Source organism: Mustelus asterias, chromosome 2 (assembly GCF_964213995.1).
Source record: "Mustelus asterias chromosome 2, sMusAst1.hap1.1, whole genome shotgun sequence".
Classification (NCBI taxonomy): Eukaryota; Metazoa; Chordata; class Chondrichthyes; order Carcharhiniformes; family Triakidae; genus Mustelus; species Mustelus asterias.
Genome location: NC_135802.1, coordinates 56,269,234 through 56,295,630, shown reverse-complemented (window position 1 = coordinate 56,295,630; position 26,397 = coordinate 56,269,234). Strand labels below are relative to the sequence as shown.

The 26,397-nt window shown below is 42.7% G+C and overlaps 1 protein-coding gene across 1 annotated transcript in view; it reads right to left on the bottom strand.

The window, feature by feature from the left end:
• The window catches only part of LOC144508005 (tomoregulin-1-like), a 267,687-nt gene that overhangs the window by 22,709 nt on the left and 218,581 nt on the right, over positions 1-26,397 (bottom strand). The window contains exons 6-8 of the mRNA XM_078235707.1: positions 17,978-18,126; positions 7,434-7,490; positions 2,396-2,510 (exon numbers count right to left, since the gene is read on the bottom strand). Of these exons, the coding sequence (XP_078091833.1) occupies positions 2,396-2,510; positions 7,434-7,490; positions 17,978-18,126 (321 nt within the window). The remainder of the gene's footprint in view (positions 1-2,395; positions 2,511-7,433; positions 7,491-17,977; positions 18,127-26,397) is intronic.

Here is a 26,397-nt window from a genome sequence, read left to right as displayed (position 1 = left end):
GCACCCTCTCTCAAATCTTTACATCCTTCCTAAAGTGCGGCACCATAATTGGACAGGGTGGGCCTGTTTACATGGAGTCGGTGGAACTCTGGAGCCATTTAAAAATGACCCTATTCCAGGATTCTTTCCCCATTCCCAGAAACCCAAACTTTACTGACGCAGGATAAAGGTGTGAGTAGTGAACTCGCACCCTGCATTCCTAACCGGGCCTGCCCCATTGCATGGGATAGGCATCTCCTAGCCCCCTGCAACTTTTGTGGAGCTGGGGCGGTTTCTACATGACTTGTGGTTCACAGTCCCTCAGAGGAGTTGTGAACCATAGTCTAAACTTTATGAAAATAACTTCCAACGGTCTTACCCATGCACTACATACCCCCTCTATGCCATCTCAATGCCAAATAAATGCCAATTCATGCCTCCCATCCAAATGCAATGTCCTTATAATCCCCATGCCAACTCATGGTCCTTCCGTGCCCCTTCACCCAGTATAACAATGTACAGAACCAGTGAACCATATAATAACAATGTCCTCTGTGCAACTGCTTAAAAAAACACTCATTCATAATTATTTAAGAAAAAGACCGTGGACCCTATTTTACCTCCCTCCCCCCACCAGAGAGCCATCTGACCTGCCTCCCTCCCCCCCAACTAGAGAACCATCTGACCCGCCTCCCTCCCCCCCCACCAGAGAGCCATCTGACCTGCCTCCCTCCCCCCCAACCAGAGAACCATCTGACCCGCCTCCCTCCTCCCACCAGAGAGCCATCTGACCCGCCTCCCTCCCCCCCAACCAGAGAGCCATCTGACCTGCCTCCCTCCCCCCAACCAGAGAGCCATCTGACCTGCCTCCCTCCCCCCCAACCAGAGAGCCATCTGACCTGCCTTCCTCCCCCCCACCAGAGAGCCATCTGACCCGCCTCCCTCCCCCCCAACCAGAGAGCCATCTGACCCACCTCTCCCCCCACCAAAGAGCCATCTGACCCGCCTCCCTCCCCCCCGCAATCAGAGAGCCATCTGACCCGCCTCCCTCCCCCCCAAACAGAGAGCCATCTGACCCGCCTCCCTACCCCCCCAACCAGAGAGTGATCTGACCCGCCTCCCTCCCCCCCCAACCAGAGAGTGATCTGACCCGCCTCCCTCCCCCCCCACCAGAGAGCCATCTGGTCTGCCTCCCCCCCACCCCACCCCCCACCATCTCCACCACCGATCTGAGTCAGAGAGACAGTGGAAGCTTAGAACTGACCTCCTCAGAAGCTGGAGCGCCCGAATTGGACCTTTGCGGGCCATGTCTGTTTTGCGCCGAATCTGGACGGGTGAAAGTGATGGTAAAGGGAGAAATGCCAGTAAATTTGGGTGTGCAGCCCATTAATTCAATTTAAATGCATGCAAATGCATTTAAATTGACATTGCGCCTGTTTCGGCCCTTGATAAAGGGGAACCGGTGCGAAGGCAGGTGGGGATCGCGCTACTCGCCTCACGCCTGACACTACCAAGTTTGCGCGCCTGAAAACGGGCACAACTTGATGGTAAAATCAGGCCCGGTGTTTGGAAAACCTTATTAAAGTGCCAATCAAACAGACTGTTATCATATCAATGACAGAAGCTTTAAGCACTAGACATCTCTTAACCTTGTAACCTCATAACCCAATTAACCTAATAGACATTGAGAAAAGTGATCACAGCAAAAATAATTTATTTTAACCTCATAGAGATGTTAATAAAGCAAAGTAACACTTCTTTGCACCTATCTAAACAAACTCATTACATTATCCTTTATAAGAGTCTGGGCCCTCAACAAGGCATGCATAATAACAAGTTTCACATATGTCATTGTTACCATGGGGCTTGTTGATTCTGTATATGGTGTACACTGGGTGAATAGACATGGAAGAGGCATGATGGGTATGAAGCACCATTTGGGGTAGGGGCATGAATTGGCATTGAGCTGACATGGGGAATGGAGGTAGCATGGGGAGTAGGTGGACGGTGCTGGAGTGTGAAGAGTGTAGGCTAATGGACTAAAATGTAACCAAACAACTGGGATGAAATCCCAGAGAACAAAGGCGGTCCTTTTAACCAGCGTGTTTTGGCACGAAGCCGACTCTGCCCCATGTCTGCATCCCCTGAGTGAAGATAGAGCATAAAGGGTCACTTCTTACCGAAACAGGTTTGAGGAATCGGGAAATTCCTGACTTGAGCCATCATCTCAGAAACACTTATCCAACCTACTATTCTAGTCACAGCTGAAGCTTTCTTTCAAAAAGGTTTATCCAAACTTCCTTGATTTATATATTTTATATTTAGAGTCTTTCTAAGAATCAAAAATGATCTGAAGCTGAAAAAGAGACTAGTAAACATATAACAGCAATGAGTGAAGAGAGAGTCAGACACTTACAGACAGGATGTCTCTCGCCGAGCATAAATATATTCACATTTGCCATGCATGCAGATATTTTCTGAACATGGCTGGTAGTTCCCAGTGTAAATATCTTCTCTTTGATCGCTGGCATCTTAAAAGTAAATGATTAATTGTCAGTGTCATCTGCCCTCATTTCACTTGATTTACATATTTAACACAGGTTGGTTGCTTTAAAGTTACCATCTTGACATTTGGATGATTGGATCGAATATCCCTGAGAGTTCTCCTGCTTGCCGCCTGTAACCCTTTGCCCTTAATCAAATATATTCTATAAATTGTTGGCACAAGTGCACGCTATCCCATTTAGTTTCTTTAGCTGATAGATTTGGGGCATTCAGTGTTCAGACTCCTGAAAGAGACCCAGACTTATTGTTACAGGCATATGAAATATTACAATTGTTATTGGCAGGCAACTCTCCTCAAAACAACATCTTTATCATTCACCAAGTGCAGAAACCAGGATGGTGATTGGTAAGATTTTCACAGAAGTATTTCTAGGGTGGGTGGGGGGCAGGATAAGAGTGTGCAGTAGATCACCAAAAATCCGATTATTGAAGCCAGGGGATTGGTCATGGCTGTTTAGCTCAGTTTCTGGATTTCCCAGCCAATGGCAGAGGGTGGAAAAAGGGTGAAAACAGGATTAAGAATGAAGGCAGGAAGACCATGGGAAGGCAGCTCACTGATTCTCTGCCTCTTCCTTGGCAGTGATGCTGGAGGTGGTGAGGGTTGGCCAAGACATCCTGTTTCCTGTGGAGGGAGACAGCCAAACCAGACAGGCAATGCCCTGGAAGTTGCAAAAGGAGTGAGCAGCAGGACTGTGTGCATCCTTGCAGCTGGATACAGTGCCACAAGAGGTTTAATGACCTAACAGGAAAGGAGAGCTGTCAACTACTTTTGGGTGCTAACTGTAGCACCATGCCTTCCTCAGTATTCTCCTGGACAGCATTTCTCAGCCCAACACATCTTGCAGCTTCTCACATCCCCAGCTGAACAGCCAAGACTCACACTTACTCATTGTATTGACGTCCCACACCAATCCCTCATTGCCACATATAGGTGGCGTAGCGATAAGTAATGTCTCTGAGCTTGTAATCCAAGGCTAATACACTAATAGATAAAAACTCAGCTGGATAAAAACAAACCCTGGAATTGAAAACTGGTGATGATGAAACTATTGTTGATTGTCATGAAAACTCATTTGGTTCACCCAGTGTCTCTTTAGGGAAGGAACTCTGCCATCCTTACCTGTCTAGCCTACATATGACTCCAGATTCACAGTAAAGTGGTTGACTCTAAACTCTGCTCTGAAATAGCCTATTAACCTCTCAATTCAAGGACAATTAGGGATTGGCAAGAAATGCTCGCCTTGCTGGCAACACTCACATCCTATGAGAGCATAAAAAAACTCTCCCGAAATGCTGTCCTTCCATCCACTTATTACATTCGTAAGTCTCTGCCTTCTCTCAGTGCAGGAAGAGAGTGCACAACTGGAGGGAGGCAGAGTATGAGGGGGTGTGGGTGGACCTGCACTAATAGTCACATTGACCACTGCAGAGAAACAGGTGTTAGAGATCGGCAAAGTGTCATAGTCCATGGGAAAAGGCAATGGACAATTTGGGATCTTCCACATGCTTGATGACAGCATAAGATATCACACTGTCACTTGACACATAACACTCACTCATGTTGAACTGATGTCACCAATATCTGAAACGTCATGATAGGCACAAAGTAGAGCTTGAACCCTTTCTCCATGTCAGCAATAATTCCTGTCTCCCACCAGTCCTTCAAGAGTGATGGAAGAACTGCAATGGGAGGAGGCTCAGGCTTCCTCTGAGGATGCTGAGCATACTGAGGATGCTCATGATTCATGGGCACCTCCACCAGCACAGATACACACACCTCAGTGGGTACTGCAGTAATGGTAGCTAGGTTATCTCATGGTGAAGAGTACATCACATTTGAGCAGGTGCTGGAGACAGAAATAGAAGTGCACAGCCCTTTCGGGAGAAGCTGGCACTGCAAATTCTGCAGCTGGATGTAAATACTGAGTGGCGGGAATCATCAATGAAAAGGTCCCTTCTGGAGGAAATGTGTGTGTTTCTGTCAACATTTCCAGAGGCAGTGTGCACCCTTGGAGAGAGATTGGAGGAGTCCATCGCTAGCACATGCGCCCTGATGCCTCAGGTACTTTCAACAGATGTCCCCTTTCATTGAAAGTGTAGCCACCTGCATGAAGCATCAGACATGAAAGCCCACCAAAGCTCGCTGTCCCTGACCAATGGTCTGCATATTCTGACTGCCACAGGATAGGAGAAAGCCTCACTGAAATAAAGCCAACCTCTTGCTCTTGGCTAACAGGAAAGTGTGGGTGGGCCATACAGCCATTCCTTGCACCACACATACTACCACCTGGTTTTTGTTTGTATATTTGTGAGTGTGTGGCTGTCTGTAAGGGGTTAGGGGGTGAGGGCTGCTGCAGTTCTTCCCTGACCTCCATTCATGCGTGTGTTTTTGTGGGGTTGAAGTGATTTATATTAGGCCTCCCATTACTTACAGTGGGAGCCTTGGCCTACTTCAAAATTGGCAAAGATATTCCCACAGATGGGAATGTTGTGGTCTGTGGGTTTCTGAGTGAATTCAGCTGACTTCAATCTTGTCGATGTACCATTTTGTGCAGCTGGGGAAAGTGGTAGTTAAAATCGACCTCACACATTCTGGCAATATTTTTATGCTTCTTAATGCCCACATCTGTAATGGAAATGCCTTTGTAAGCTTGTCACTCTCTAATTACATCCTCCTCCCAGCAATGACTCTGCAGCAGCTCCACTGGACCTTCATCAGGTCCCCGGGACCTGATGAAGTGTATCCCAGGACATTGTGGGAGGCTAGGGAGGAAATTGCAGGTCCCCTATCAGAGATATTTGAATCATCGATAGTCATGGGTGAGGTGCCTGAAGATTGGAGGTTGAAAAATGTTGTGCCTTGTTTAAAAAGGGCTGCAGGGAAAAGCCTGGGAACTACAGGCCAGTGAGACTCACATCTGTGGTGGGTAAGTTGTTGGAAGGTATTTTGAGAGACAGGATCTACAGGTATTTAGAGACGCAAGGACTGATTAGGGACAGTCAGCCTGGCTTTGTGAGTGGAAAATCAGTTGCCACAAATTTGATTGGGTTTTTTGAAGGGCTAACCAGGGTAGATGAGGGCAGTGCGGTTGATATTGTCTACATGGACTTTAGCAAGGCCTTTGACAAGTTACGGCATGGTAGGTTGTTGCATAAGGTTAAATCTCACGGGATCCAGGGTAAGGTAGCTAAATGGATACAAAATTGGCTTGATGACAGGAGCCAGAGAGTAGTTGTAGAGGGTTGTTTTTCAAACTGGAGACCTGTGACCAGTGGTGTGCCTCAGGGATCAGTGCTGGGTCCACTGTTATTTGTCATTTATATTAATGATTTGGCTGAGAATATAGGAGGCATGGTTAGTAAGTTTGCAGATGACACCAAGATTGGTGGCATAGTGGACTGTGAAGGAGGTTATATGGGATTGCAATGAGATCTTGATCAAATGGGCCAGTGGACTGACGAATAGCAGATGGAGTTTAATTTAGATAAATGCGAGGTGATGCATTTTGGTAGATTGAACCAGGGCAGGACTTACTCAGTTAATGGTAGGGTGTTGGGGAGAGTTACAGAACAAAGAGATCTTGGGGTACAGGTTCATAGCTCCTTGAAAGTGGAGTCGCAGGTGGACAGAGTGGTGAAGAAGGCATTCGGCATGCTTGGTTTCATTGGTCAGAAGATTGAGTATAGGAGTTGGGACGTCTTGTTGAAGTTGTACAAGACATTGGTAAGGCCACACTTGGAGTACTGTGTACAGTTCTGGTCACCTTATTATAGAAAGGATATTATTAAACTAGAAAGAGTGCAGAAAAGATTTACTAGGATGCTAGCTGGACTTGATGGTTTGAGTTATAAAGAGAGGCTGAATAGACTGGGACTTTTTCCTTTGGAGCGTAGAAGGCTGAGGGGTGATTTTATAGAGGCCTATAAAACAATAGATCAGCGAGATCGTCAATATATTTTCCCAAAGGTAGGGGAGTCTAAAACTAGAGGGCATAGGTTTAAGGTGAGAGGGGAGAGTTACAAAAGGGTCCAGAGGGGCAATTTCTTCACACAGAGGATGGTGAGTGTCTGGAATAAGCTGCCAGAGGTAGTAGTAGAGGCGGGTACAATTTTGTCTTTTAAAAAGCGCTTAGACAGTTACATTGGTAAAATGGGTACAGAGGGATATGGGCCAAATGCGGGCAATTGGGACTAGCTTAGGGATTTTAAAAAAAAGGATGGCATGAACAAGTTGGGCCGAAGGGCCTGTTTCCATGCTGTAAACCTCTATGACTCTATGACTCCATGGTGAGATAATGGAACTTGGAACCTGGGATGGAATAGTTTCCAACGCCGGCATCTCCACATCATGGAATAGTTTAACAGGAATTGAATTCAGATATTTTTCTGTCTGTATGATGTTTGGATGTCCATGGAACTTGTCAACTTGTTCCACATTTACTGTTAGCCCATATAACAGATCTTCACCACACCCTTGTAACATCTTCACTTTTTATCATGCATGACTATACAATTACCTCCATAATGGGAAATGCCACAGGACAATGCCTGTTATTACTATCAAGTGAGAAAGGATACAGAAGTTCTAGGAATGCTGGACTGTAAGTACATCAATCAGTTGAGTTTGATATGTGTGTACCCACTCCAGCTGAGTGAAGGTTGCACCCAATGCAATTCCATCCTAATTAGAGGGAAAGTTCTGATAGACTTACTGTCACATAGCCAGTGAGACCACTTTACCCTGGTTTAAAGGCAGTGCAGATCTGTAAATGGACCTGAACCTGATTTCTCAAATCCTGATTATACTCTTGATCATCAACCATAGTGAACTGAAAATTTCACAGTGTGCAGTGAGTGGTTTAAACATATTTTGGTTTTCCACCACTTACCTTTAACTTCTGTGCCCAGCTGGAATCCATTGTCCTTCCCCAAAGGACCAGTGTCATCTTAAAAAAATGTTGATACATAGAAATTGTTAGCAGGCTGATTTATGATTCATTTGAAAGGGACAAACAGTAAAATACCAAAATAATTATTTGGACATGCCATTATATCTTTCTGCACTTCTGAATTAACATTAAGTGACCCTGTCCAGCTCGGTTCACCATCTGAGACACCTGATAGATTCTCCAATAGAAACTAGAGAGGTGGAGGGTGCGATTAGTGTTTTTTTTATTGTGCAGTCACCTTTCCTCTAATGCTCCGGCACAAACAATGGTCACGAACATCATTACACAATTCCCCAGGGTATCCAGACAGTTCAGCAGTCTTTGACAGTAGATGTGTGTTTTTGTAACCAGTTACACCAGTTACTTGTCTTAAGTTACTGTTTCCATCATTCCAACACATACTCTGGGGTTTGGGCAGCATTTACACAGATGATCATAAAATGGAAACACTATTGTGATGCCCACGAGATACTTCTCCGTGTGGTGCTGCCAGTTCCTTTTTTTATATTTTACTTCAGCTAAATGCATTACATGATGCAGAACATTAGAAATTTCATGGAAACGTGTGTGATAATATATAAAAGGGAATTTGAAGTTATTTTATAAACATACAGTTAGCAAAATAGTCATTGGGGAAAGGATGGGACCAAAAGTGGAGAACCTCTTGTGAGGCAGAGGGACTGGTTGGAGTACAGTACCAAATGAATACTTTGCACCTGTTTCAACGAATGAAGTGGACACTACAATATGACAATAATGGAGAAAGCTGTTGATAAATTAAATTGAATGGAAAAAAAGATGCTTAAAACGTATGGTTGAACTCAAAGTAGAATAATCACCAGGTTTGAATGGGCTGCCTTTAAGGGGATAAAATTTCCGGTCACTCCCGTGCGGGAATCGTCAAAGGTGAGACAGTAAATTTGACGGATCATTTAAAGGTCTATTGACCTTGGGTAGGAATTTCAGGTCCTGGGTTGGGCACAACCGGAAAGTCCCACCCTAGATTGCTGAGAAAAGACAGGGTGGAAACTGCTGAGGGTTTGGCCACAATCTGTCAAGTCCTCCTCAGATATGCGAGTGGTGCCAAAGGTCCAGAGGACTGCACATGTTACACCATTGTCCAAAGGTGGGAGAGGGATCAATCAGCAGTTGCAGTGGAGATAATAACCTGGAATAAAGTTAATTGATATTCGGAAAATAAGGACTAATAAATGAAAGCCAGCTAACCATGTTAGAGGTAAGTTATATTTAATTAATTTGATTGAGTTCCTGGTTGAAGAAACTGACAGCATTGATGAGGGAAATGAAGTTGATGTTGTATATCTTCTTCTTCTTCTACCTCAAGACAGGTCTGACCCCCAGCACCACAATCTCCACCGTGAGAAGGGCAAGAGGCATCCTGTCTCCACCCCAATCCAAATGGGGATCGAACCCTGTGCTGTTGGCACCAAGCTGATTCACACTGGCTTTCTGGCCAACTGAGTTAACTGGCACCACTCCCTTGTTACTGCCCCTGCCCCCAAGGAATCTGGGTTGCTGTGGCAACATATACCTTCACATGTATGTTCATAGAATCATAGAATCCCTACAGTACAGAAGGAGGCCATTTGGCCCATCAAGCCTGCACCAACAATAATCCCACCCAGGTTCTATCCCCGTAACCCCACATATTTACTGTCCTAATCTCCCTGACACTAAGGGGCAATTTAGCACGCCCAATCAACCTAACGCGCACATCTTTGGACTGTGGGAGGAAACCGGAGAACCCGGAGGAAACCCATGCAGACACGGGGAAAACGTGCAAACTCCACACAGTGACTCGAGGCCGGAATTGAACCTGGGTCCCTGGCACTGTGAGGCAGCAGTGCCACCCCCTGTTGTAGCCTGGAGTTATGAATAGGGACTTTCCAATATCATGGCTGACCAAGAATCTCTCCTGCTCTCACTGCCTGCCATTAGTGTATGTTGGAAGGATTTACAAGTTAATGCTCAATTTGTTTGACAACATTACAAATGAACCTTCCTTTGCCAGCAAGTCTTGGAGTGGGGCTTGAACCCAAACATCTGGCTCAGAGACAGGGATGTTAACATTGCACCCCAAGACCTCCGATGTTGTGTATATGGACTTTCAAAAGGCATTTTGATAAATTACAACATAATGGCAACATGTTAAAAAATTCTGCATGGAATGTGTGTGTCACTGGCGAGGCCAGCATGTATTGTCTATCCCTAATTGGAAGCCCATCAATCTTAATTTCAAGCCTATAGGATTAAAGAAGCAGTGGTAACATGAATGAATATATGGTTGAGGGACAAAATGCAGAGCGTGACGGTGAGCGATTATTGTCCAGATGAAAAGGAAGTGTTCCCCAGGCAGTCAGTGTTGGGACCACTGCTCCTTTTAATACATATATGAGTGACATGGACTTTAGTATAGAAGGCATAATTTGATACTTTGCAGCTGATACAAAACTCAGGAGAAGGATGGTACCAAACTTGAGCAGCACATGGGCAGGCTGGTGAAATAGGCAGACACGTGACAGGTGAAATTCAACACAGAGAAGTGTGAAGTGATTCATTTTAGTAAGAAGAGTGAGGAGATGCCTCATATAAACTCACTGGTACAATTTTGGAGGGCTGTAGGAGCAGAGAAACCTAGGGGTTTCCTCACACATGTCTTTGAAGATGACAGGATAATTTAAGAAGGCTGCTAAAAACACATAGGGAATTCCTGACTCTATAAATAGAGGACCAGAGTACAAAAGCTAAGAGGTAATGATAAACCCTTAGAAAACACTGCTGGAGTACTTATTTCAAGCTGGGAACAACACTTCAGGAACAATGTCAAAGTCTTAGAATGGCAGAGGGGAGATTTACTATTATAACGGTCACTAAACTTCAAAAGTACTTCAATGGTTGGAAAGTGCTTTAAGAAGACTGGTGGTTATGAAAAACATTATATAAATGAAAGTCTTTCTTTCTTCCTTCTTTATGAAAGGTTACATGGAGAAACTGGTGCAACTGAGCTTGTTGAAGAGAAGATTAAAGAAAATCAGATAAATTATTCAACATAATGTAAGTTTTGATCAACTAAATAAGGAGAAACTATTCCCAGTGATAGAAGGCTGGTAACCAGAAGGCACAGATCCATCGATGGTACTTGACAAAAGAGGCAACATGAGGAAAACAAATATGCATTGAGTTGTTATGACCTGGAATGCATTTCAGAAAGGATGGTCGTTCAGATTCAATAAGAACGTTTAAAAGAAAACCATATATATATATGCTATTAAAACAGGTCAGAGGCTGGGAATTCTGCAGAGAGTAACTCATCTCCTAACTCCCCAAAGCCTCTCCACCATCGACAAGGTCAGGAGTGTAATGGAGTATTCTCCATTTGCCTGGCTGAGTGCAGCTCCAGCAATGCTCATGAAGCTCAATGTCATCGAGGACAAAGCAGACGGCTTGATTAGTACCCCTTTCACAAACATTCACTTCCTCCACCACTGGCACACAATGGAAGCAGTGTGTACTATCTATAAGATGCACTGCAGCAACTCAGCAAGGCTCTTCTGACAGCACCTTCCAAACCCATATCTTTAACACCTAGAAGGACAAGGACAGCAGATGTTTGGGAACACCACCACCTGCAAGTTTCCCTTCAAGTCACACACCATCCTGTCTTGGAAAAATATTGCCATTCCCTGGAACTCCCTCCCTGACAGCACTGTAGGGGTACCTACACCATATACACTCGAGGCTGGAATTGCACCATATGCAGCGGTTCCAGAGGGCGGCTCACCACCAGCTTCTCATGGGAAATTAGGGATGGGCAATAAATGCTGGTCTGGTCCATATCCCGTGAATAAATAAACATATATAAATTTATATTATATTTTTATTTGTTCATAGGAAATGGGCTATATAGGATATGCTTGAAAAGGCAAAGCTTGCGTGGCCATGTAGAAAGAGCTAGGAAATAAGGCTCTCCAAAAAGCTGACAGTGACTATCTAGGCCGAATTCTGTGCTATATCATGTATGATTCTAGGTTGTGCGCATATTGGTATCAGTGTTACGTAAATGAACATTTCTCTTCACAGGACTCTAAGTCCTTCATAAATCAATGTGGGACCTGTTTTGGGTGGTGTGATGAAATGGTGCATTGGTGCGAGCAGATGGTATGACATCTTCCACTCCATTGACTCCCTAGTCTCAGAGGCACTATTCTGGGGAACTGTTATCTACAGGCCCAGCATCTGCTCTTTCTTAAGGGTGAATAATAATTCAAATCATCATCAGCCTCTTGTCTAACAGCCAAAAGGATTAATGAATATTATGGCAAATATAGAGAAACAAAATGTAATTTAGCCTGTCAACCTCCTTAGGCCACGTACAATTTGAGCTATCACAAACTTTGTCTCATTGTATCATACTTCATCTGCAGTGTTAGCATAGACTAATAGGAGAACAGATTTGTGGCTATGAGAAGATCAGAGGAGATTAGACAGAAATTAGAAAGAATTATAGCTGTACTTAAAAATACATACACAAACATGCAGAAGTAGCCTTATTGCCCCTTCCTGGGCCAGATACATTCAGCAAAGCTCTTAGGTTCCAAGAAGAATGAATACATTTTACATTCAAATCCACAGTCTGACTTCCCTTATGATCTTACAATTGAGAAGTAACCCCTGCAGATGCTCAACATCAAAATAACCATTTCTTTCCACCAGGATTATTTATGTGAAAACATTCTTCTGTCTTTTTTATTGACCCAATTATTTATCTTTTCCCTGATATCTTATTGTACTGTCAAAGTCTCCATGATTGGAATAACGATCAGTTTCAGCAGGATCTGCAGTGCCTTCCGAACAGAAACTTTTAACTCATCAATGCTGAATATAAAGGTTACAAATATTACAAATTAGACTCTCCCTCTAGAAACATATATTGAGAATTCAGCATTGATATTGTGGTGGAGGAAACTAATTAGAAACAAAGTAGTTACAACACAGAAACAGGCCATTCAGCCCAGCTGATCTATGCTGGTGTGCATGCTCCAAACAAACCTCTTCCCACCCTTCCTCAACTAAGGCCAATACTATATCCTTCTGTTCCTTTCTCCCTCATATGATAAACCAACTTCCCCTTAAATACATCTTTGCTAGTCATCTCAACTACTCTCTGTGGCAGCAGGTTCCATGTTCATACAACGCCCTGGATAAAGAAATTTCTTCTAAATTCATAAATAAAAAGAAAACATGATGGGAATACTCAGAAGGTCAGGCAGCAGCTGTGTGAAGAAAAGGAGTTAACGTTGATGACCTACCATCAGATCAGAAGGAAAATGGAAATGTAAGAGTTTTTCAGGCAGCAGAAGGCACAAGGCGGCAGGAAGAATAAAAGGGAAGCTCTGCGGTTAGATGGAGGGCAGAAGAGATTAACTAATAAAAAAATTAATGATGGAATTGCCAAGGATAATGAGTAAAGTAAAGAAACACAGGTTACATCCAGATAAGACGTGAATGTCTGGTAAGCAGCCATCAAAATGCATCGTGATGGAACAGAGAAACAACTAAGGATTGTTCCTACTGTGACACCCTGTTCCACTCCTCAGTCACTCCTAACAACCCCTCCCTACGGCACATTTCCGTGCAAGCAGAGGAGGTGCAACACCTGTCCATTCACCTCCCCCCTCCTCAGCATCCAAGGCCCCAAACACTCTTTCAGGAGAATCAGGCATTTACTTCTTTCAATTTAGAATTCCGTATTTACTGTTCGCAACGTAGTATCCTCAGCATTGGGGAGACTTTGAATCTGATGGGACCATTCTCGAATCTAAGGAAATTTGGAAATCCAATATTTCTGCAGCTATTTCTTTTAGAACCCTCGGGTCCAGTGTGTCTGTCGGATTTTAGACCCTTAAGTTTCTTCAATACTGCGTCTGTTGATATTCATTATTTAAATTTCCTCACTGTTTTTAGCCCCTAGGTTACCCTCTATTTTTGGCAAGTAGCTTGTATCTTCTACTGTGAAGACAGACACAATGTGCTCAATGCCTTAGCCATTTCCTCCTTCCCCATTTTTCTTGTCCCTGCTTCTAAGGTACCAATGTTTACTTTAGCTACTCACTTCCCTTTTATATAATAAAAACAATACCCTTCCAGAAAAGTTCTTAAATTTCTGAATAATTTAGTCTCATATTCTATTTTGTCCCTTTTGCCAATTTTTTGATGGCCCTTTGCTGGTTTCTAAAACATTCTCAATCCTCAGACTTGCTACTGTTCTTTGCAACAATATAAGCCTCTTCTTTAAATCTAATACTATCCTCAACTTCCTGACTGAGCCATGGACTGGTCTTTCTTACTGAATTTTTATTTTTAATGCAACAATTTTTATTGAGTATTTTGAATTGATTCTTTAAATGTTTCCCACTATTCATTTACTGCATGCCTTTTAGTCTATTTACCCAATTAAACTTAGCCAGTTCACCCCTCATGGTGGTTAAGAAGGCGTATGGTGTGCTGGCCTTTATCAATCGAGAGATTGAGTTTAGGAGTCCGGGTATAATGATGCAGCTATATAAGACCCTCGTCAGACCCCACTTGGAGTACTGTGCTCAGTTCTGATCGCCTCACTATAGGAAGGATGTGGAAAAGATTGAAAGGGTGCAGAGGAGATTTACAAGGATGTTGCCTGGATTGAGTGGCTTGCCTTATGAGGATAGGCTGAGGGAGCTCGGTCTTTTCTCCTTGGAGAGACAAAGGATGAGAGGAGACCTAATAGAGGTGTATAAGATGTTGAGAGGCATAGATCGGGTGGACTCTCAGAGGCTTTTTCCCAGGGTGGAAATGTCTGCTACGAGAGGACACAGGTTTAAGGTGCTGGGGGGTAGGTACAGGGGAGATGTTAGGGGTAAGTTTTTCACACAGAGGGTGGTGGGCGAGTGGAATCGGCTGCCGTCAGGGGTGGTGGAGGCGAACTCACTCGGGTCTTTTAAGAGACTCCTGGATGAGTACTTGGAGCTTAATAGGATGGAGGGTTATAGGTAGGTCTAGAAGGTAGGGATGTGTTCGGCACAACTTGTGGGCCGAAGGGCCTGTTTGTGCTGTAGTTTTTCTATGTTCTATGTTCTATGTTCTCGTACCTATGTAATATGTTTTGTTTAACTTTAAGATTCTTTGTCTGTGATTGTAATGTTACTTTCAAACTTAACATGGAACTCAATGATACTAAGATCACCATTTCCAAGTGGATCATTTATTATGATATTGCTAATTAATTCTGTCTCATTACACAATATGAGATCTAAGTTAGATTTATCTCTAGTCAGTTCCACAACATATTGTCATGTAAGCATTCTACAAATTTACCTTCTATACCACCTTTGTCAATTCGATTGTCCCAGTCTATATGAAAATTAAAGTCCCCAATAATGAACTGAAGTCACAAACACGAGTATTTTTTTGTTTAATGCAATGTCCAACAGTATAACTCCTGTTAGGTGTCTATAAGCTAATTCCACCAGTGTTTTCTGACTCTTATTATTCCTAATTTCCACCCATATTCATTCTACTTCATGTTCTTGAGGCAGATACTGTTTTACTAATGCCCTTATGTCATTTTTTACTATCAGGGCTAACCTCTCCTCATTTGCCATTGTCTATCTTTCTGAAATATTGTGTATTTCTCAACCTTGATAACCTCTCAACCATGTCTCTGTAATGGCTGTTAAATCTAAACCATTTACCTTCATTTGTGCCACTGGTTGATCTATCCGATTGCAAATACTTTGCGCGTTCAGTAAAATTAGTCCATAGAATGAAAGGGACATTGGCAACATGGACGCAAAGTTGGCTGAGTAACAGAAAGTAAAGAGTGGCGAAAGTTTTTCAGATTAGAGGATTATACAGTATGGTTCCCCGATGGCTCGATACTGGGGTAACTACATTTCTTGATTAATATTAATGACCTAGACTAAGGTGTACAGAGTACAATCCCAAAATTTGTAGATGACACAAAGCTTGGATCTATTGTGAACTGCAAGGATCATGATAGACTTCAAGGAGGACATAGATAGTCTGGTGGAATGAATGAATACATGGCAGATGAAATTGAATGCAGGGAAGTGTGAAGTAATGCATTTTTACAGGAAGAACGAGGAGAGGGAATACAAAATAAAGGCAACAATTCTAAAGGGGATGAGGGAATAGAGGCCTGGAGATATATAAATCATTTAAGGTGACAGGGCAAGCTGAGAAAATGGTTAAAAGGCATAAAGAATCCCTGAGCTGTATAAATAGAGGCATAGAGCTGAATTTTCCACTGAGGAGGATAATCATAATCATGAGGACATAGACAGTCTGCTGAAAAAGAAGGTGATGTGACAGATGAAATTTAATGCAGAGAAGTGTGAAGTGATACAATTTGAAAGGAAGAATGAAAAGAAGCAACATAACATAAAGGGTATAATTCTAAAGATGGTGCAGGAGCAGACCATCTGGAGATATGTACACAAATCACTGAAGGTGGCAGAGCAGATTGCAAATGTGGTAAATAAAGCATATGAGGTCTTGGCTTTTATTGAGTACAAACTCTTTGATAAAGAAATACAAAAGTAAGGAAGTTATGGTGAGTTTTTATAAAACATTGGTTTGATCTCAAATGTGTCCAATTCTGGGCACTACACTTTTGGATGGATTTGAAGGGGTTAAAGAGAATGTAGAAAAGACTTACGAGAATAGTGTTAGGGGTGAGGAACTTCAATGACGTGGATATATTGGAGAAGCTGTGTTATTCTCCTTAGCCAAGATGAGAGGATATTTGATATAGGTATTCAAAATTATGATGGGTTAGGACACAGGAGATAGGGAGAAACTGTTCCCACTGGCAGAAGGGTCAACATGATGTGGAGATGCCGGCGTTGGACTGGGGAAACACAATAAGAAGTCTAACAACGCCAGGTTAAAGTCCAACAGGTTTATTTGGTAGCAAATGCCACTAGCTTCAAGGGTCAACAACCAGAGGATATAATTTGAGATATAAACGGTTTTACACAGCGAGTGGTTAGGACCTAGGTGGTGGAGGCAGGTTCAGTCATGGCTTTGAAAAGGGAATTGGATAGTTAATTCAAGAGGAAAACATTGCAGGGCTATGGGGAAAGGGCTAGGGACCAAGTGAGACTAGTGGATGGGACATTGAGGGTGTTGGTTGGGGGGAGTGATTGATTGGGCATCTATGTAAGCAGGGGTGATCAGAGGGTTTGGAGAAGAGATTGGGGGTGTGCAATCAGGGATATGGGACAGAAAGCCTGGGCCATAGAGACGGAGATTCGGGGTGGCAGATATTAGGCCAGTTGTTAATGGTGGAGGCAGGAGGACCCATCCTGTTCCATCTGGTTAAGTCCTTACTTTGTTGCGAGTGATTACTAGGGGTAGTTTCCCAGAGTGCAGCCCACACATTGAAAGCTACCTTGGTGTCAACCAATCTAGGGGACCTCAAGCATATCTGCATATGCAAAGGACATAAAGCATGCTTCAGCATGGGTATAGGGTGGTTCTTGATTGTCTTCACCCTGCATGACAGCTAGTATACCTCTGGCTTGAACATGCACTTCCTCTCTGCCATTTTGGCTGGTTTTACAAGTCTACTTTGAAGATTTAACTACTTTTGGTGTAATTTGGATGGGAAACATTTCCAAATTGAAACAAGGTTAGCATAAGTAGTATTTGTCATTTGCAACAACACAAGAAATTGCTGTTACTTTTTTATTAACATGTCAAAACTGACAGCTGAAATTACATGTTTTTGGAAGGATTTTCTTCATCTGGAGTACTGACAATCTCAAAACAGCTTTTCAATTTATTTTTCAGAGAGGAGAGATTGATGTGCAAGGATTCATACATCTTAATTAAATCTTTGGCAAATATGGCCTCATCCATTTGCCCTTTTTAAGGTGATCCCTAGACTGAACCTTGCTACAGTCCTATTCCCCAGCCTCCCACTGTGCACCTGTTAGTTTGCCTTTACTGCCATTTCTTTATTGCTTGGAGACAAGCTTAATGCACTAACAAATGATTCACTAGATAGCAATTGAGAACAAACATGCTGACAAGTTCTATTAAAGGGGAGGCATATTTTCATTTAAAACTGCATAATTATTAATGGCAAACATAGTAATTTGAAAATGTACAATGGCTTTGAAAAGGCAGAAATGCACAATCATATGGAGTTAAACACTCATTGGGATGCTACATGATGTGAATGGAAATGAAAAAGACTGGGTGAAATGCCAATAATTACATTATGCGTGAGCTAAATGATGCATCAACTATGGCTTTTAATTTATTATTTCTAAAACTCTGTATGTGGATAAATTGATTAAATGTTTTACAAATTTTTGCCACCCAAAGCAGATGCCAGTCTCTTAGCACATCACCATGAATAGTCTCAATGCATCATTTTTGAACATGTATTCATTTACCTTGGCATTTACCAAGACGTTTTACTTCAATCCACTCCTGTCTCTGGCAGGATGCTTCTTTGACAAGGCAAGGACTATCATATGACTTTCCATTAGATGCACACACTGGATTGTAGTTGAATCTGCTGCAGTCTATATTACACACACACCTGATAAAACCAAAAAATGCACATTGTGCCAGTTACCATATAAACCAGTCACTGCTACACAAATCACATCACAATGAAACCTTTAAATATGACATTGTCACAAATTGCATCTGCTTGAATAGCCCCCAGAAAATGAAACATCTGCCAGTGTTTAAATTCCAGTACATGTCCCGTAACAATCATGATCTTCGAGGCATAATTGATAATTTTATTGCTAATGGAATTAATATTTAACGTGTGAAAGATGGAAAATCAATAGCAACAGCACACAGTTCCCGATGATTCATTTAAATCGCACTTTAAATTCCATTGGAAGTTGCGTATCCTTAGCGTACCAAATCGCACCGGTGACTGAGTTGTGGGTATTCTTTTACTAGCTTGCCCTTTTGAAAGTGGTTTTAGAGGCAGGTTTATTTGATTTGAGATGAATTATTTCTCAATTCCCCTTAATTTCAAACCCTGGTTATACTGTATAAACATTGTGCTGTCTGTTCAGCTTTGCTGATTTTACTGCCTTCTACCCATCTGCATGTTAGACTCTAATGATTTAATTTAATATAACTGACAGAGTTAACCTCTAGGAGATCTAAACCGATTCTAAAAGGTATCACTGCCGCAATACCAAAGTGGTAGAGAATGAGTAAAATGCAGTGTTGTGGCTATTTTTGAGGTAAGTTGCCTGAGTATTTTGAAGCTGTTCAAGTGTAAATTGGTACTGGAACTACGAAGTCGCAATTTTTTTTTGTGTTTTGCATCATGTCAAAGTGTCCACAGTTTGTTTTCACTGTATTTTCCACCATTCAGGATGGTGATTCTGGCAAACATCGATATCAGAACAGAAGGAAAGATGAAGAACAATTCTTTCAAGACATTAAGATGCTCTTTATTCTTCACAGCATTCAAAGCAAGATATGCTGTTTATGAAACAGTGCTTTAAAGGATCTGAGATTATTTTTATTTTCCAGTTCACTGGTGTCTCCTACAACCATTAGCAAAAGGATATGTATAAAATTCAAATGTGTTGGTCAAATTCATATTAAGGATGAGCATTGTATAAATTGCTATTTTCAGAGGATGATCAAAAGCGTAAAGCAAAAATATTGACTAAAAAACTGAAATAGTAGTTCAGCCTGAAAACATTTAGTAACAATTTTTCTGCATGACTGGTAGGGATCCTTTTATGATCATCATGCTCTCTGTCTTTGGTTCCAGTACTTTCAAGTTTCATTTCATACATTCTTCAATTTAATTGTAAGAATCTGCTTTATTGGCTTGAAGAGCATCGATAAATAAAACTGTACATTTTTGACCAGTTGCACTTGTCACATAGAGTCCTTGAAATTCTACAATTCGCTGCAAGATGATCATGACCTTTCACCAAGTAGCGAGGTCTCTCATTGTGCTCTCAGAATCACCTGTAATAATTTTCCAGCATTGGATTCTAATGTCTCCATAACGAAAGTAGAGCATGGTGGCACAGTGGTTAGCACTGCTGCCTCACAGCTTCAGGGACCTGGGTTCGATTCCCGGCTTGGGTCACAATCTGTGTGGAGTCTGCACGTTCTCCTTGTGTCTGCGTGGGTTTCCTCCGGGTGCTCCGGTTTCCTCACACAGTCCAAAGATGTGCGGGTTAGGTGGATTGGCCATGCTAAACTGTCCATAGTGTCCCAGGATGTGTTGGTTAGAGAAATTAGCAGGGTGGGGTTGTGGGGATAGGGTCTGGGGTGGGATTGTTGTGGGTGCAAACTTGATGGGCCGAATGGCCTCCTTCTGCACTGTAGGGTTCCTATGATTCTAAGATTCGTGGAAAATGTCATGGTCTGTGTATATCGGATTACCAATTATAGATGCCTTTGGCTTCCACCATATATTCAATGGCAGGTCACTGTATGGTGAACCATCTGTCTAGCTTATCACTCTGTGCGTATATGGAGGAGGTGGAAGTAACTGTTCATTCCTTAACATGTGTCTTTACATTCTCAATTGAAAATCAGGCTCACTAATCCCCATATTCCCATCCCAGTAAAGAGGGTAACATTGGCTCTTTGTCTCAGACTTGCCAGGCCCTCATCAACTTGCGCCACTGCTACCCCCTACATTATCAGGGTGATAGACGACAAACGATTTGTACCTTGTTCTTTTTTCTCAGGAATTCTATGTTCCTCCTTTCAATTTCTCCTTGGTTACCTCCCTTGCTTTATTTATATTGTGTGCTCTTTTAATTGCCTCATATTATTTTATTTCTTCTTTCCCTTATTTATTGGAAAGAGTTGTTAAAAGTGGAATGGAAAGATAAATCTGCATAGAAATACAGATCAAGCAATAAAGATTATAGTTGTGTTTCAATCTTAGCAAAGTAACTAAGTATTAAATATCAGGTAATTTCATGCATTTCCCGGTGAAGCACCTATCATCCTATTTCAGTACGCTGGCTACACTTCTCTAGCTTGGTCATTTGATGTACCTGTCACTCTTTAACTATGCAACTACTTCTTTATTCCTTTCATATTAATAAATGTAGACCAGTTGCTTAGCGGCCCTATGCAGAGTTTGTCTCATGGTAGTAACGTGGAACATTGAAGAGAAGCAGTACCCTGACTGAAGATACATGATGAACTGCATGGCATGGGGAATTCAGTCAAGACACAGCCTTGCCAGAATTAGCAAGGTCGACAAAATGAATTAAACTGTACAGGAGAACTGGCCTTGAACTGTGAGAAAGATAGACCCCCTTTGTGCTCATTAGAGGTGCTAAGGATATATGTCGGTTCCAGCCTGAGGGTTGATAACAGTGTAAGAAATAACAAAGCAGAGTCAGACTGGCTCTATTCCTTAATGCATGTCCTTGAGATAGGGCCAGAATGAAAAGACAAGTGAAAAGATACCGGTGTAATTGAAAACCAATTAAATGGACTAAAAATGGGCATTACCTTATATGCATGGCCATGGCACACGATTAGAGTCAAAAACAGTATAAATAATGAGCACACAAAGATATCATTGCTGCAGTGGATTGACTGGGCTGGTCAGCCACTTTGAGGATTTGCAGAGCAGATTGACCACTGAGGTAATCTCCGGCTGACAGGACTACTGAGTAACCAGTTTTGTATGTATCATTGCCTCGAGGCATTAATAAAGTTATACCACATTTAGCTGAACAATATCCAAGTTATTTTGTGTCGTTGATTCTAAGAGGTAAGAACCTTCAGATCAGGAGAAAGGTTTTACAGGCATCAGTGCTTAGTTTATTTTTAAACATAGCAATCCCCTTATCTGAGATTTAAAATCTTAACCTGGAAATTAGGTTCTAGGTGCTGAACTCAAGAGGTGTGGAGTGGTAAGACTTTCATTCCAACTTTTGAGAATGGGAACATTTGAATATTAGAGATGAACCCCTATGCTGGTGCTGGATATCTGCCCTGTGAACCTGGTGTTGAGGGTTAGCAGAGACTTCAACTGGTCTGATATCGGTTGCCATTTGAACATGGCATTATGTGGCCCACATTAGACCTTGTATGGAAGAAATATCTGCAGCAAGCGTAGTTACCTCTATACAAGGTGTGGTACAGGTGAAAACCCAGGATCTCTTATCCTGCCTTCCAGTGGGACATCATTATCATGGGGTGTGGGAGGGATGGAGACAGAGGGAAGAAATGTCTTGGCTTCCACCCATCCATCCAACTTTCCATTTACATAGAAACATAGAAACATAGAAAAACTACAGCACAAACAGGCCCTTCGGCCCACAAGTTGTGCTGAACACATCCCTACCTTCTAGACCTTATCGAACACCTTGCTAAAATCCATATAAACCACATCTACCGCCTTCCCTTCATCAATGTGTTTAGTCACATTTTCGAAGAACTCCACCAGGCTTGTAAGGCACGACCTGCCCTTGACAAAGCCATGCTGAGTATTCTTGAGCACACTAAACCTCTCTAATTGCTCATATATCCTGTCCCTCAGGATCTTCTCCATCAGTTTACCTACCACTGAGGTTAGACTCACCGGTCGGTAATTACCTGGGCAATCCCTATTCCCCTTCTTGAAAATAGGAACCACATCCGCAATCCTCCAATCCTCCGGCACCTCTCCCGTCTCCATCGACAACGCAAAGATCATCGCCAGAGGCTCTGCAATCTCTTCCCTCGCCTCCCACAGTAACCAGGGGTACATCCCATTTAGAAGTATGAAGGTTTAGAAATCCTGGGGAATTGGAATTAAGCCTCTCTCTCTGCTGATGCTCTTTTGGAGAGTCGATGCAGACTCAATGGGCCAAATGGCTTCTTTCTGCAGTGTAGGGATTCTATGATTCTATGATTGGATTGCTGTTTCTAAAACTGTGTATGATGTCTTGCATCTTGCATCAAGAACAGAATATTGCAATTTTCCACTCAGAATCACCGGTGCCAAACTGTTGTGTGGGAAATACTTTGCAAGTTTTGACCAGTTCCTACCTTGCAATATATTCCAAGATCAATAAATTTAAATAATTTATGCAACAATCATTTGTTCTACAACGTAAAAGTAAAAATTATGGGAGCAAAGTTATCTGAGACTTTATAAAAAGTTAAGATTTTAAGTACCAGGCTTGAAACAGAATCATGATAAGGGATGGTGGCTGGAAAATGGATTTGCTGCATGAGGTGGCTATTTGGTATTCCAAGCATCCTCCCGAGAGGACAGCATTGTCGCATGTCAGGCTGGAGATGGAAACCATGGTCAATACTGTATGCAGTATCTGTCAGTCTTCAGAATAATAATTAAAGATTCTGGCAAATAAGGCCACATAATAGTACCATTGACAAGGCTGATGGTTCAAGGTGTCAACCTGTTGCATGTTCACTTCTAGTCAATACCAAGCCCTCACACAACCTTAAAGCCCCATCATTACTTTTACAACAAAGAAACAATTTTTGCTAAATTAATGTCTTTATTCTCTTTAAAGAAGTTTCAAGGGACTTCATAAAGGAAAATAAATTAATTCTGAATCAAAGCAGACATTGAGAGGGTTGAAAGAAGGTTGGAGAGTTGAGCAGTGTTATCAGCATGGATGTTGACCCCATATTGTTGTCAACAGACAACATGTTAATGAGGAAGACAGGGAGAACTAGGGGACTTTTCTTTGGGAGACACCAAAAGTGGTTGTACTGGGTTAAAATGAAAAGAGAAAAATAGAACCGCCTTAATCACAAAAAAACCCTCCATCTTAATTTCTCTTCCACTCCCCACACCCCCCGCCCCCCCCATCTTTTGTAGCTTGTTGTCTGTTGTTATTTAGCTCCCTGGCCAGCCCTCTCACAACCTCATCCCTCCCCTACATGACCACCTGTCCCTTGCTGTTCAGTTGTTCCCATTAACACATTCTGTTATCTTACCTTTGCCACTATTAGCACTCTTCATCCCTTAATTGTACCATCAATATTCCTCTTTGTCTTATGCCCATGATAAATTTGTCAATCTCTCCTTTGCCCTGACCTATCCCTGTTCTTCTACTCTGCCTCCCCTCCTCCACCCCCTTTCCAACGATATGTGTTGTGCTGTATTTCATGGCAGGGTAGGGTTGAGGGTACATAGTCCGCCATCCTATCTGGGCATCATATTGAAAAGGCACCCAACATCACTGACTGACGATTGAATCATGAAGGTGGACTTCCTGAAAGTGAAGGTGGATCTCTGGGAGCACCCTGGGGCTGGAAGGTGGATCTTCTAAGAAAGAAGATGAATCTTCAGGAACATTCTTAGGATGGAGGATGGTCCCCTCCAAGTAACTGAATCTGGAAGGCCCACCTGTAGATGCTCCTCCCACCCACTCCTGTGGTGTTTCAGGGTCCTGGGTTGTTGACTCACTCCAACCTGAAATCTGATGGCTGCCCCAGGCATTGTTCAGTTGAGTCCCGACATTTGCATGCCACAGTGTTCCAAATGTGTTTTGCACCAATGTGCTTTCTGGCTGATGCCTCGGAGGATCAGGGGTGGGTTGTTGGACCTTCTTCTGTTTCACATCAACAGGATGCAAATGAGTTCCACACTGGCTTCTAGTGAGTTTTCCAATCCACCATGGACCTGTGGAAGACGTCACTGTGAATTCATGCCGGTGTAAGATCAAAATTTGGGCCTCCTGCTGAATTCGCCTGACCCCATAACTACATGATTGTAACTGATTTAATTAACAAGCTGGAGTCGATATGAGTAGCAACACATTGCTGGGGAGAGACTGCTACAAACTGTATCCCACCCTAAAGCTATCCGAAGAACAGATAAAGCAGACAGCAGGAATTTTGAAAGCCTTGAAGGCATGCTTTGAGCCCCAAATGAATGTAACTTATGAACAGTATAAGTTCAATATTAAGGATCAAGTTGCAAAAGAGTCCATTGATCAGTATGTGACTGCAATATCACAGCTTGTAGAAGCATGTGAATTCGGGCAATCAAATGATTATCTCATTAAAGATAGAATTGACTTAAGAGATCGGGCGGCACGGTAGCACAGTGGTTAGCACTGCTGCTTCACAGCTCCAGGGACCTGGGTTCGATTCCCAGCTTGGGTCACTGTCTGTGTGGAGTTTGCACATTCTCCTCGTGTCTGCGTGGGTTTCCTCCGGGTGCTCCGGTTTCCTCCCACAGTCCAAAGATGTGCGGGTTAGGTTGATTGGCCATGCTAAAATTGCCCTTAGTGTCCTGGGATGCGTAGGTTAGAGGGATTAGTGGGTAAATATGTAGGGATATGGGGGTAGGGCCTGGGTGGGATTGTGGTCGGTGCAGACTCGATGGGCTGAATGGCCTCTTTCTGTGCTGTAGGGTTTCTAAGATTTCGAAGATTTCTAAGATCCAGCAGTGAGAACAAGTCCATTGAGAGGAGAGAAACTTACTCTCAAGAAAGTGTTAGAGGTGAGCAGAAACACTGAGATTGCAAAACATCAGCTGGAGAACATGTATGGCAGAACAGACCAAGCAGACCATTACGCTGAGAGAAATTCCAGACTGAAAGAGCAGGATAATCGGGAATAAAGGGCGAGATGCAAATACTGCAGAGGACATGTTGCAAAGGAAAAGAAGGATTGTCCACCATGGGGAGAGCACACAACAAATGTTTAGCTCAAAAGAACAAAACAAGCCTATGCAGATGGCCACTGGAAAGGTATCAGCAGAAGAGTATGATGAAGCACTGTACACTATACCACAGGCTGGTTCCAGCAAATCTATGGATGATAAGTGGTTTGGGACTATTACCATGCTGACATTGGAAGGAGAGCATCAAGTGAACAAGCGTCAAACAGACACTGATGTGTCATGCAACATCATGACCTTCAGAGATCTGTGTAAAATGGCCCACCATGGTGATCCAGAAATGAAGCTCCCAAAAGTAAGATTGAGGCTAAATGATGACACAACACTCACACCGAGAGGAAGTGATGGATTAAGCTTTCCTGGAAATTGGGGAAATGCCAGAGGTTTAGAGGGTGGCAAATGTGATGCCTTTATTCAAGAAAGGGTACACAGACAGCCTTAGCAATGACAGGCAACTTAATTTAACATCAGTGGTGGCCAAGGTTTTGGAATCCTTAAGCAGGGAGAAAAAAATCAACAGGTACTTGGAGAGGTTTGAGTTAATGAAGGAAAGTCAGCAGGGATTTGTATAGGGCAGATTGTGTTTGGTTAATCTCATTGAATTTTTTTCTGAAGTAACAGAGAAGGTTGATGAAGCAAATTCAGTGGACGTTGTATATATGGATTTTAAGAAAGCCTTTGACAAAGTATCACAAAAATGCTGGTTAACAAAAATGAGGCTAATGGAATAGAAGGGCCAGTGTACAATTGGATTTTAAAAAACTAGACTTAAGGACAGAAAGCAGTGGGTCGTGGTAGATGGTTGTTTTTCAGACTGGAGGGTGGTAGGTAGTGGTGTTTCCTAAGGGTCAGTGCTAGGACCATTGCTTTTTTTGCTATTTATAACCAACTTGGATCTTGGAATATGGAGTAAAATTTCAATATTTGTCGCTGATACCAAACTTGGAGAATTGACAATGAGTGAGGATGATATGAATTGCCTGTTACAGGACATAGGAGGGCTAGGCTAACAGAATGAACGTCCAAGGATAGGTGGAATTTAATACAGAGAAATATGAGGCAATGCATTCGGCAGAAGGGATGGGAGGAGGGCATACAGACGTAATGGCACAGTTGTAAAAAGTGTGCAGAAGCTGAGGTGCACGTTCATCACTCTCTTGTGATGTGGGGATGCCGGCGTTGGACTGCGGTGGGTACAGT